The following is a 13,315-nucleotide window of genomic DNA, read 5'->3' as shown; positions in this document are numbered from 1 at the left end:
TAATGACACATGGATCTTGACCAAATATATGGCAAATATTATCAGTATCTATTGTGAATATGTCTTGTACACTAGTGATCTTATATAGCATATATATTATAAATATTTATCTTCAATATCTTAAAACAAATTTGTTTTGTCATTATCTGGCTGTGGTTGTAACCACCGCATTCTCATTTCTCTACGAGTCCCAGCCTGCAGTTCTGGTTGGTGTCCTGCTGTGAGCCATGTCTGCTCTGTTCCTCTCTCAGGTATGATTATGTGGAGGTAGAGGAGCCAACGGAGGGGACTGTTCTGGGTCGCTGGTGTGGATCCCAGGCTGCTCCCAGCATGCATGTGTCTAAAGGGAACCAGGTCCGGATTCGCTTCATGTCGGACGAGTACTTCCCGTCGGAGCCAGGCTTCTGCATCCATTACACACTGCTCCAGCAGGTATGCCTTTTCTCCATTCAGACCACACACACACACACACACACACACACACACCTTAGCACACCCCATTACCGCCTCCAAACAAGAGCTGAGGGAACGTGGTCAGGCTGTGTATTCAAAGCTGTCACTCAACTGAATTTATAATTTACCTCATAAAATCCTAATCAGTCTCAGCTAAATGAACCTATCTCAACGTCTGGCGTTGTTCTGACATGCAGATTAAAACAGGTCAGCCACCCCGCACCCCCTGTTCTGAGTGGATGACAGCAAGGGACCATGGATTTCATCAGCACACTTTTGTAAATACGGTGTGAGCGGATGGTTTGGGAATGTTGCGATGCACAGTGCATTTACTTCAGTGTCCTACAAATGATCTGCTCTCTGGCTGCCTTGTTTTTAGTTAAACATTGGCAGGATTTAAAAAAAAAAAAAAAAAAAAAAAAAAAAAGGCCTGTTAAGCCGGAGTAAGCAGCACCAGCCGGTATTCCCCCGTGAGCAGAAAGCGATCCACTCTTTCCTCTGAGTAGAGCAAATTTGCACAAACTCATCTGCAAACAGAAGCAGCCCCTCTGTAATCATGACCGAAATGGCCCCACTGACCTATGATCATGCCTGCGGTAATAGGTGGGGACTTTCTAGGCTCCAGTCAAAACTCGTGCCTGCAAAATCCCCCTCTCCTCCTCCCTCCCCCCTCCACACGCCCACACCCCCTGACAGTCCCCTCCCCTCTCCTTCGCCTCGGGGCCCGCCCTCATCCCCGCACCGCCCGCCTCCCCGCCCGCGGTTCAATTTCCTCCCTTTAATTTTCACCTCGACAGGCTTCGCATGGCACATTTGAGGAGGATTATTCTCCCCAAATGATTTAATACACATGCTCTGCTTTGATGTGTGACGCCTGTCAGGGTTTTATGAGACCACTCTGTCTCCCGCTTGTTTACAGAAGCGCCTGAGCGTGCCCCAACGCCGGCTGCTGCTGGCAGAAGCTGCTCTCCTTTCCCAGAGAACAAAACTCCTCTTTATCTTTTCTGCTCAATGAGTTTTTGTTGAGATTTTTTTAAATACTGATAGTTATTCTTCTTGTGATTACGCTGGGAGGCACGCTACGGGTGGCCCAAAGAGCAAAAGTGTCTGGCGTCCGAAAATGTAACAGGTGTATTGTTTGAGGTCCATGTGTACGAGCATTGATGGTGTTATGCTCAGTGTCCGCCCTGTCCGCCCTGTTCCTGTGCACAGTTGCTTTAATATCCTGACCTATGCAGGAAAAGGCCACATTCGAATAGCGTTGCAGTAAAGAGCAGCTGAAACAAGGCTGGAGAGAAGCTGGATTTTCCCCACAGCAGAGATGTTTATTCAGACAGCGTTCTCTGGTTGAAGAGTCCTCTGTGTGTGTGTGTGTGTGTGTGTGTGTGTGTGTGTGTGTGTGTGTGTGTGTGTGTGTGTGTGTGTGTGTGTGTGTGTGTGTGTGTGCGTGTATATTAAAGCAACTGTGCTCTGGAGTGTTTTTCTTAGAGCGGTCTTGTGTTATGGTAGAGGGATAGGCAGTGTGCTTTGGCCTGTTCATGAGCCGACTTTCCCATCACAGAAAGTGTGGCTGAGCAATGGGACTCTATTTATAGAGCATGGAGGAGGAGACCAAGCTGAAACCTACAATTCCAGGCTGCCACTGCTGCTGCTGTAGACCTGACACGTAGGCTCAGGCTCGAGCTCTGGTCCCTGCAGACCTGACGCACATGCTGAGGGCCCTATAGACCTGACACACAGCCTCAGGGCCCTAAAGACCTGACACACAGCCTCAGGGCCCTAAAGACCTGACACACAGCCTCAGGGCGCTATAGACCTGACACGTAGCCTCAGGACCCTATAGACCTGACACGTAGCCTCAGGACCCTACAGACCTGACACGTAGCCTCAGAACCCTATAGACCTGACACACAGTCTCAGGGCCCTATAGACCTGACACACAGTCTCAGGGCCCTATAGACTTGACACACAGACAGAGGATCCTGCAGACCTGACACACACTAGTCCTGCTTTCTAGCCCAGGAAGGAAAGAGGGATTTTTACAGAATGCAAGCTGACATGCAAAAACAAATGCATTCACACAAACACACACACACACACACACACACACACACACAAATGTGCACTGCTGCCTACTTTGTCTCCACGCTGCACCCCTGTTATAATATCTGCTATTTCAACATAGAATTCCTTTCTAAACTCTTTCCTGACCATGCCGTTTCAGTCAGTCAGGCTTCCAGGCAGCAAAACAAACCACGCGCGACGTTCCTGTTTCACCCTGCACCGCGTGAGTGTAAAGCACGAGCACAGAACAGTCAGGCACCTGAAACAGGTTTTAAAAGCTTTCGCTGTTGTCATGGTGATGACAAAGCGTGTCTAGGCAACTTTTGTTCTGGTTTGTTTTCCTTTGTTGGGAGTCTGAGGCCTCTGATGGGCAGAGTGTCCCATTTCTTCAGATTTTACTTTTCCAGCCCACATTTACTCCTCAGCAGCTTGAGGGAGAACATGCCACAACCTTTTGGCTTTCAAGTCTTATTTATACTCAGACCAACACATATATTGATGTTTTCTTTCTACAGACCTTATTAAAACGCCACCTAGTTACAGAATGAAAACTACCCACGCTGGATGTTACATCTCTGACTGCATCTATAAGCACAGAATGACGTGTCTTTATTTAGAAAGCTTTTGATCACTAGCTGGTAAAGCACCCCAATCACAGATTCCTCTGTTGCATTTACAGACAGCCCTGTGTGTGCGTTCAGTTAATTCTAGGCTTTGAAGCTAAACATGTCATCACTGCACTCTGCTCAATATTCTCCAAGAAACACACGCAATCTAAAGTTGACCGTGGAATGCCTCAATGGACCAGTCAGATTAACCCATTTAAATGGGGCAGAACAATAAGATAGACAATATAGGCCATTTTTACAGACATAACCTTTGAGGGGGGTTGGCGAAATGGGTGCGCTGGCCCTTTAAGACGAGAGTCCTGCTCAGTTTGAACATCGGCGCTCTGTTTCTCTGTGGTCACCCTTAGCTACTGGATCCCCCCCCAAGCCTCCCACACTGGGCCTAAACAAGCAATCACTCGCCATCCCCACTTCCACCAGGAGCGGTGGGGGGGGGGGGTGCAGCAGCCACTGCCGTAAACCCCAGGAAGAACCTCTGGAAAGTGCCAAGGGTCTGAGTGAACAGGTCGTTAAAATGTCACCTCTGGAAACAGAGAATGCTCAGATCTCAGTGGGAGGGGAGCGAGGGCGGCTAACAGCACTGCTGGCTACAGTGAGAGTGAGATTATGGGGTCACGTCTCACACACCAGCCCTTCACCTCCTGGCCCTGAGTCCCAGTGTCTGACACTAAGCAGTTGTTAACTTTGAAAGTTGAAAAGCTTTACACCCATTGGCCGACTGCAGTGTCAATCGTAGGAGCACACACAACTCCAGGTTACGTGATTTAAGAGCAACAAAAAATTGTTTGCCAAACTAGGCAGTCTGTTAAAAAGCATTACTGAAAAATTAGCATTTTAGACCAAAAGGTAAAGTAATTGATGATTTGGATAAAGCTGATGATTTGGATCGTTGAAAAACACAAAAATATTTGTCAGTGATTAATGATCCCTGTATGGTTACTCATGAGATTATATATCAGCTCAGATAGATTATATATCCGTGTTGGTTGTATGTTTATTCACAGTGCCATTTCAAAACTGAACTTACATGCATGCAGAGTTTCTTGTGTCAGGCACAAGGCCCAGTCAAATAGTAGGTCTGGTCTGGTCAAAACAGGAGGGTGCTTCGATGGCCACACACCTTCTGCCCATTTATCTGGATATTCGATTCTAAATTACTCCAGTACAAATACATGCAGCATTGCCAAAAATGTTTGGCCTCCTGAAATGCATTCAATGCCACTTCCAGTAGAACTCGGTTTTATTATATTCAGTAGAACTATGTCTTTTATGTTATTTTTCCTCTAATAAATTCAGACGTTATTAGCCCCAAACTGACCCCTAACCTGTCACAGCACTTTGTGATGACATAACTAAACAACATGAGACAAAGCAATAATTCTACATTTAATACTGTGTCCCTATATCACTTTTACTACGATGGATCAGTCCAGTTCAGTGTTCAGTTTTTATTAAAACAACAACATCAGCCTTGCACTAAACCAGTTTTCTCAAACATACTGTTTCTCTCTCAATTATCAATCCTATCTTAAATTTTCAGTTCTTTACTAGGACATGGACTTGGCAGAAAGCTCTCAGATCTCTCCGCTAAACCCAATTTCTTCTAAAAGATACACACGGTCTGCAACCAATTTGAAACACCTTGTTGTCAGAGCTGCACGAAACAATGGTAACCATTATTTTACTGAGGGGTTCATACCTCCTGAGATTCATTCGTCAGCTGTGAGGTTGCACATGACATGAAAGGGATTTTTTTTAAAGGAAAAACGCAAAGGAATAAGATCATGCGTAACTCCTTTAAAGGAAAATATTTTCCAGGTTGCTATGCGAGACCATGTTAAAGGTTAGGCATGTAATGGTGATACTAATACCAAAGAAATATCTCAGCTGTTTGAATGTGTTTGATTAAGGTCTGAGCCTGTTTATCACTTACAGTTCAATTTGGTGCCAAATTTTCATGGTGTAATAAAATCTACATTAAATCTAATGCACATTACACCTTTTACATGTGTCTATTTTTGAAAAATACAGTTACGAGGAGCCGATTGCATTATTTCTCATTTTATCAGAGCCAATAACTGTAACTAATAAAAAGTCATCAGCTACAATTCCATGCTTTCTGTTTTAAAAGTCTGCGTAGTGGAGCCTTAACCCTGGCGGGGATAATACACTGTCATACCACCATACTGCCTTCTATGGGAAGAATCTGGAAACTGTCTGGCAGCTTTGCGGAGGAGTGTGTGAGGGATTTGTGAAGGAATCTCTAATCAGAAGAGAGAAACAGTACACGCAGAGTTGTATTCACCTCAGCCAGAGCGCGAGGCTGTGGTTTCACACACACATTAACTGAGAGAGCATCACATTCTCCAGCTGTTAATAGTCATCACTGCACATGGCTGTTAAGAGAAAGAGATAGAGAAAGGTGAGCAGGAGACAGACAGACAGAGAGAGAGAGAGAGAGAGAGAGAGAGAGAAACAGAGAGACAGAGAGGAGAGAGACAGACAGCAAGCAGGGCTGCGACAGAAAATGAGGCACTGCTAGCGGACCCTGCTGGCACGGCGCTAAAGCGCATGGCGAGGCTGATGAAGTCGTCTTTACTCCGTCGTCTCCTACACATGGTGCACGACATGAGATATAAACTGCAGGAGAACTTTCGGGATTGGCGATATGTCCCGTTCAGTAGACGGATCTGCCAAATAGGATAAGATCTCTTGGTGTGCTCTGGGATAAGTGTTACTATGTGCCCTTGTAAGAAAATATTTCTACCATGTCTTATTGTACACCTCATAGGAGACACATACCAGGTATTCTAATTTATTTATGGATAACACTGAACTTTATAAAGGGAATATTAAAACAGTAAGATACTTTTAACAGGCCTGTGAGCAGTTATGTGGTTGGGCTGGTACGGCACATCCCACAACCGTGGTGCTATTGTCTACTCAGCTATCCTGTCATAAAAAGAAGCCATCATCACAGAATTGTCTCCTAGTCTTTGACCTCAGATGACCCTTGTTTAGGCATGCCAACCCCATCAGAGCATCCATAGTGTATTCTATATCTTTTTCATCAGTAACATGCACCCTGTTGCCATGACATCCATTAGGCAGTGGTAACCATGCCAACCTCACAGAATACCTGGTTTCAGTATGCATGAGCGTATATTTTTCAGCTGTCTTAATTGTCTGCATTTGCGTGCGTGCGTGTGTACGCACGCATTTGTTTGTGTGTGTCTCCACAGAAGCTGAATGAGGATGCCATGCTGCCCCCAGCTCCACAGAGCGTGGAGGCTCTGGGTGAGCTTGTGGCTGGCTTCAGCACGGTGGAGGAGCTGTTCAAATACCTGGAGCCAGATCGCTGGCAGCTAGACCTGGAAGAGCTCTACACGCCCACCTGGCAGGTGCTGGGCAAGTCCTTCTTCCACCAGAAGAAAGCCAGAGGTAGGGCCGCAGACCCTGGTGTAGTCCAGGCCGCAGTGCTGATAGACAGGCAGCTGCCTGAGGCCTGCCACGACAGACCCCTCCCACCTGCAGGGTTTACTTACAGCCATTTCTGTACCATCAGAACGAGAGAGCCAGGCGTGCTGGAACTAAAGTCTGCAGGGCAATAGATCTCCAGGATCCTGTAACAGAAGTGTGTCGTCCATGTTTGTAATTTAGCGCACTGTAGTGTTCAAGGCTGATAATTGATGTTAAGTCTCTTTCTTTTGTGTGTGTGTGTGTGTGTGTGTGTGTGTGTGTGTGTGTGTGTGTGTGTGTGTGAAGGCATGGTGGATCTGAACCTACTCCGGGACGAGGTGCGTCTTTACAGCTGCACCCCGCGTAATCTGTCCGTGTCCGTGCGGGAGGAGCTGAGGAGGACAGACGCCATCTTCTGGCCCAGCTGCCTGCTGGTCAAGCGCTGTGGTGGGAACTGTAGCTGCTGCTCCAACCGCTGCTACGACTGCCACTGCACCCCCACCCGCGTGGCTAAGAAATACCACGAGGTACTGACCTGCTCAAAGTGCCTGGGTCTCCGCCAGATGGAATAACCTCGGCCCAGTGTCCAGGGACCAGAGGGGGGTACAGGAGGGTGGGGGGGGCAGCCTACTCTGAACTTCTCCAGCCAGTCTGTCCTTGCTTGGAAACCAATCACTGGTTTGAGAGTTAGAATCATAAAGTGCAATATATGCTCAGAGATAATGTATTACAGATGGATAAGGATGAAAACGTTTGATAAGATTACAGGGATTTTCCACCATCTACAGCAGTGATACCAGGGCAGAGTCAAGATGCCACATTTTGTTCTTGTGTGTGTGTGTGTGTGTGTGTGTGTGTGTGTGTGTGTGTGTTTGTGTGTGTGTGTGCAGGTCCTGATGCTGAAGCTCAGACCAGGTGGCCGAGGGCCACAGAAGTCCCTGACAGATGTCCCACTGGAGCACCATGAGGAGTGTAGCTGTGTGTGCAAGAATGACTCGGACTAAATTTAACCCAGGAGAGTGGCTTGGATTAAATGTAACCTATGTCTTCCCAAGGAGATGGAGATTTTTAGGAACTGTGGACTCACCTGTGCTTCACCTTGGGAAAATATTTATACATTGCTTACTGACTGACTGGCTGTTTTTTACTGAGATGTCCAAACAGTAAAAGCCAGAGATGTCTTTATCTTGACTCCATCTAAGCCAGGGCATCAATATTCATGGTGTTACACATCTGTGATAACTTATAAAGAACTTTCCATCTGTCTCATTACAATTTTGAGCATTTAGAGGGAAAGTCCCATGCAGCTTGTTAGCGTGTGTGTGTGTGTGTGTGTGTGTGTGTGTGTGTAGATGTGTGCAGAGCTGTGTCAGGACAGTAGGCTGAAACTGAATTTGAGGCTCACCAGGACGTCTGGACTGTATAGGGTGTTCAGTGTGCACAGAAAGAAAGAGTGGATAAACAAACAGAAGGAAATGAGAAGAATGAACAGAAGTAATAAAAGAAAAAGAGAGAGAGAGAGAATGAAAGAGAAGAGAAAGAAAAAGAGAGACTGAGATAGCCAGGACTTGCTGCGAGAGGAGTTGATTTTTGCTACTAATTTCTCTCCATGTGAGGAGAGATTCCTTCGGCAGTCTATACCAGCACAGCAGCTAGTCCTGAAGAAGAGGGCGCTGCCTTCATCTCCTTTGGCTCATTCTCCAGCGCCAAGCACCACAGGAGCTTTTAAGGAGAGCATGCATGTTGGAGAAGCCTTCTGATATCAGAAATCCCTTCATGTGGACTCGCAATGCTCCGATCGTCCCATATCCCGTGCGTGATTACCTCACAGAGGAGGAGAAGCATTCAGTCCTTTGCTGTCCTGCAGAGATTTGGAACCTGAGAGGAGGGAGGACTAATGGGGGGGGTGTCTTCTGCTCTCCTCTTCTGCATATTGTTTGGACGTTTTCATAAACATCATATAAAAGATTTGGAACATGAAAGCGTCTTTTGTTTGTTCCAAACCGGAGCCCAGAGAAGAGTTGGAAAATGAGCTCGGAAGAGCAGTGTCAGTGTTGTGTACGTTATCCATCCAGTCTCCCAGCGTGCCGTCCGCGCTGAGCCTGAAGACTGAAATGCAAGCTGGTCCTTTTTTGTAGATAGCATTTTAAATGAAAACTCAGATCTTATAAATAGAGATTCTGTTCCTCTTTTTTCCTCTTTTATGCAGTTATTATACCATAACTTGCTATTTTCTGCAGGCATCTGCACAGTTTAAGGCTGTGCTTCCTTTTGTCTTCATCAGTCTTGGGTGGATCAGCATGCTTTGTTTCAGTACATATTTGGGTGATAATGCCAAATTCTATATAAAATCACAAAAAAGAAAGGGACAGGAATCTGCTAGTCGAATCCTCCCTGTTCTATTACAGAGGAACCCCGCAAAGGAAGTGTTGGTAGGATCTCAAGAGACAAACCATCAGCTCCACTGCACAGGTATAAACTCACTGGTCAAGACAGGTCAGCCCCACAACTACAAATTCACTGGTCAGGATGGGTCAGCCCCACAGGTGACAAACTCCCTGATCAGGATAGGTCAGCCCCACAGGTGACAAACTCACTGATCAGGATAGGTCAGCCCCACAGGTGACAAACTCACTGATCAGGATAGGTCAGCCCCACAGGTGACAAACTCCCTGATCAGGATAGGTCAGCCCCACAGGTGACAAACTCACTGATCAGGATAGGTCAGCCCCACAGGTGACAAACTCACTGATCAGGATAGGTCAGCCCCACAGGTGACAAACTCACTGATCAGGATGGGTCAGGTACACAGGTGACAAACTCACTGATCAGGATAGGTCAGCCCCACAGGTGACAAACTCACTGATCAGGATGGGTCAGGTACACAGGTGACAAACTCACTGATCAGGATGGGTCAGGTACACAGGTGACAAACTCACTGATCAGGATAGGTCAGCCCCACAGGTGACAAACTCACTGATCAGGATGGGTCAGGTACACAGGTGACAAACTCACTGATCAGGATGGGTCAGGTACACAGGTGACAAACTCCCTGATCAGGATGGGTCAGGTACACAGGTGACAAACTCACTGATCAGGATAGGTCAGCCCCACAGGTGACAAACTCACTGATCAGGATGGGTCAGGTACACAGGTGACAAACTCACTGATCAGGATAGGTCAGCCCCACAGGTGACAAACTCACTGATCAGGATAGGTCAGCCCCACAGGTGACAAACTCACTGATCAGGATGGGTCAGGTACACAGGTGACAAACTCACTGATCAGGATGGGTCAGGTACACAGGTGACAAACTCACTGATCAGGATAGGTCAGCCCCACAGGTGACAAACTCACTGATCAGGATGGGTCAGGTACACAGGTGACAAACTCCCTGATCAGGATAGGTCAGCCCCACAGGTGACAAACTCCCTGATCAGGATGGGTCAGGTACACAGGTGACAAACTCCCTGATCAGGATGGGTCAGCCCCACAGGTGACAAACTCACTGATCAGGATGGGTCAGGTACACAGGTGACAAACTCCCTGATCAGGATAGGTCAGCCCCACAGGTGACAAACTCACTGATCAGGATGGGTCAGGTACACAGGTGACAAACTCCCTGATCAGGATGGGTCAGCCCCACAGGTGACAAACTCCCTGATCAGGATAGGTCAGCCCCACAGGTGACAAACTCCCTGATCAGGATGGGTCAGGTACACAGGTGACAAACTCCCTGATCAGGATGGGTCAGCCCCACAGGTGACAAACTCCCTGATCAGGATGGGTCAGGTACACAGGTGACAAACTCCCTGATCAGGATGGGTCAGCCCCACAGGTGACAAACTCCCTGATCAGGATAGGTCAGCCCCACAGGTGACAAACTCCCTGATCAGGATGGGTCAGCCCCACAGGTGACAAACTCCCTGATCAGGATGGGTCAGGTACACAGGTGACAAACTCCCTGATCAGGATAGGTCAGCCCCACAGGTGACAAACTCACTGATCAGGATAGGTCAGCCCCACAGGTGACAAACTCCCTGATCAGGATAGGTCAGCCCCACAGGTGACAAACTCCCTGATCAGGATGGGTCAGCCCCACAGGTGACAAACTCCCTGATCAGGATAGGTCAGCCCCACAGGTGACAAACTCCCTGATCAGGATGGGTCAGCCCCACAGGTATACATCCTATAGTTCCACTCCTCTCAAAAATGTTACATTCACATGACCCTGTCTTAGAAACAGGTGATAAGAAGTATGCTTTCTGTCACACACATGAGACATGCATAACCCATGATAACACAAACATGTGTTAAAGAACAAGTCTATAGTTTATATCCATTTATAATACAGACCAAACTTTTAATGGTAGGTGGTGTGTTTTCCCTCTCTACTAATGCCTGGTTGTCCTAGGTTGCCAGTGTAGCCTTTGACCCTTTACAGATGAAACAAACTCTCAGGTCTGAATATTTTCCCCCTGGAATCCATGTGAACTTAAACCAACACACAGCAATGATCAGCCCTACTCGCGTTGTCTTTTCATCTCTCCGCTCATCTACTATTATTTACTTTATGTGCAGAATGGTAATAAATATTTGATGGGACTTTCTATACTCATGTTCCTTTGAACCATGTCTTTTGTATTGATCTTCCACCCAAACGCATTAACACATGTTCGGACTACAAGCTGCTTTCATTGTGAAAATAACCTGTGAGGAATGTGACATCATGGTGTTTACATCAGACTTCGTTAAGGACTGCTATGAATGGATTAAATAACAGTACAAAAGGTAGATGGTTGTAAACCAAAAAGGTGACCACACAGATTTAGATTTTTTCCTGTGCACTTAAAACTGATTTGATCTACAAAAGGTACTACTCTGGATGTAAAAATACTACTCAGTACCACACAAATGTTTTGAAGCTTTAATTGATTGATTTACTTGCGTTGTTTGTAAACAAATAAAAACCTTTATATGGTTCGTCATAAAGGGGTAATGATGTTTTTCATAGCTCATGAGTAATCTGCACAGAGTCTTTCACCGGAAATACTTATGCAGAAGGGATATCATTTAAAACAATTATGTGCAAAAATGATGTTTGTGCAGTGGCCAGTTTCTAAACACAGAAAGCATTTCAGTAGAATCCCAGTCTACTAGGAGCCATCTCTGTTATGACCTCTCACCCATTTTTTGTCACTGTGGATGATGGGAATGTAAAACCAGTATTTTTTCAATGTGATCAGGGCAACTGCATGAAAAGCAGTGAAGTATGTGAAGTTTTGTTGAAAACAAGATGCAGTTAAGGACAGGCTTCTTTTTAAGTGGAACAAACAACGGGTCCAAAGCACTCTAAAACTAAACGAATCACACAGGAATCATTGTGAGCTGAGCCTCTGCTTGGCGGCATTCTCTTCACAGCGCCACACACGAGACTCAGCCTGGTCTCTGACTGGGGTTCCTTGATCTGACCGTTTCTCCACATGACACGCTTTGAGGTGGACCTCTTCAAACTTTGATCACCAAAAGAACCAATTCATTCGACAAGTGGCGGGTCAGATCACTCCTCCCTCGGGCAGAGTGCACTTTACGGGGGAGTAAACATCTGGATTGGGTTGCTCTGGGTGAAAGTGAGAGCCTGTTGTCGACGTATAGCAATTCGCTCAGACGGTATGGCATGTGGGTAAGGGAGGGATGTCCCCCGAGACTCATTCATCACCCAGGAGCCAGAGAGCAGAGAGAAAGCACCTGTTGCTTACACACCCCCACACCCCCCCAACACACACACACACACACACACGCACGCACGCACAACACTATCATCATCATCAGAACTATGAGTGAGACGTTTCTCATCTTTTTAAAAATCTGACCAAGCCATAATTGTCCATAACAATGCTTATCTACATTAGGTAATTTTTAAATGTTAAAAATGTTGTTAAGATGCTTGTGTACATGCCTGACAATTAAATTACTATGTAACATAATTTTGGCATAATGAATTACCATGAATTCTCCCAGTGCCCACATGCACAATACAGAACTAAATGCAACCAAGGTAATAAACTGTGTTAGACTTCCAAATCCACTGTTTAGTACCAGCTGATGGATAAATGAATATGCTCTGGTCACAGTGGCTGGTCAGATACATTTTACTTGTTAATTAAACTCGTTAGTTGTTGATGCCAGGGGAGGCTCCACTGCAGCCCGGCCACTCTGGGTCTGCCTACGGTTCGTCCGGCACCACCCTGGCACTACCTACTAATCACCCACACCTGTACCTAATCAGAACGTTAGGACCAGACTCATCAGGACTACGTTTGTATAATACTCAGTTGATTGGTAGAATTGGAAGGGCTTCACAATAGTCGTCAGTGTGTTTGATTCGTGGTTGTTATGTTTAAAGATTTCTGGTTCCCATCTGGTCTTGCTGTGACCTTTTTCATGGCATGTTTTGGTTGGTCTGTTCTGGGGTTGCGTGCGACCACCCTGGCCGCCTGAGGTTCTAACCGCACAGCCGGTCTGATGCTCTCTGCACTAAGCAGGCAGCCTGCTCCTTGCCTCATATTACAACTCGCCACAGTGAAAAGAAATTTGATTTGCATTTTCATTATTGCCGAACAGTGATATCATCAAATCTTGGCCGCGTGGTTACTTTTGGAGAAGTGCGGAAAATCGTGTCATTAGCAATACCGAATCCGTTTCGGATA

The 13,315-nt window shown here is 46.4% G+C and overlaps 1 protein-coding gene across 3 annotated transcripts in view; it reads left to right on the top strand.

Annotated features, from left to right (window-relative positions):
- pdgfc (platelet derived growth factor c) overlaps nt 1-9,904 on the top strand; it is a 48,297-nt gene extending 38,393 nt beyond the window's left edge. The window contains exons 3-7 of one of the 3 annotated variants that reach the window (XR_004776741.1): nt 252-432; nt 6,389-6,587; nt 6,912-7,132; nt 7,496-9,138; nt 9,253-9,904. Coding sequence is in view for 1 of the 3 variants with exons in the window: in XM_027018177.2 (XP_026873978.1) it covers nt 252-432; nt 6,389-6,587; nt 6,912-7,132; nt 7,496-7,609 (715 nt within the window). In the remaining 2 variants the exon portion in view is untranslated. Of the gene's footprint in view, nt 1-251; nt 433-6,388; nt 6,588-6,911; nt 7,133-7,495 lie in introns of all 3 variants that reach the window. The other 2 variants (XR_004776742.1, XM_027018177.2) reach the window with 2 other exon arrangements.
- Nucleotides 9,905-13,315: the final 3,411 nt, after the last annotated feature.

The sequence above is a fragment of the Electrophorus electricus genome, chromosome 12 (assembly GCF_013358815.1).
Source record: "Electrophorus electricus isolate fEleEle1 chromosome 12, fEleEle1.pri, whole genome shotgun sequence".
Taxonomy (NCBI): Eukaryota; Metazoa; Chordata; class Actinopteri; order Gymnotiformes; family Gymnotidae; genus Electrophorus; species Electrophorus electricus.
This window is presented reverse-complemented; position numbering and strand designations above follow the sequence as displayed.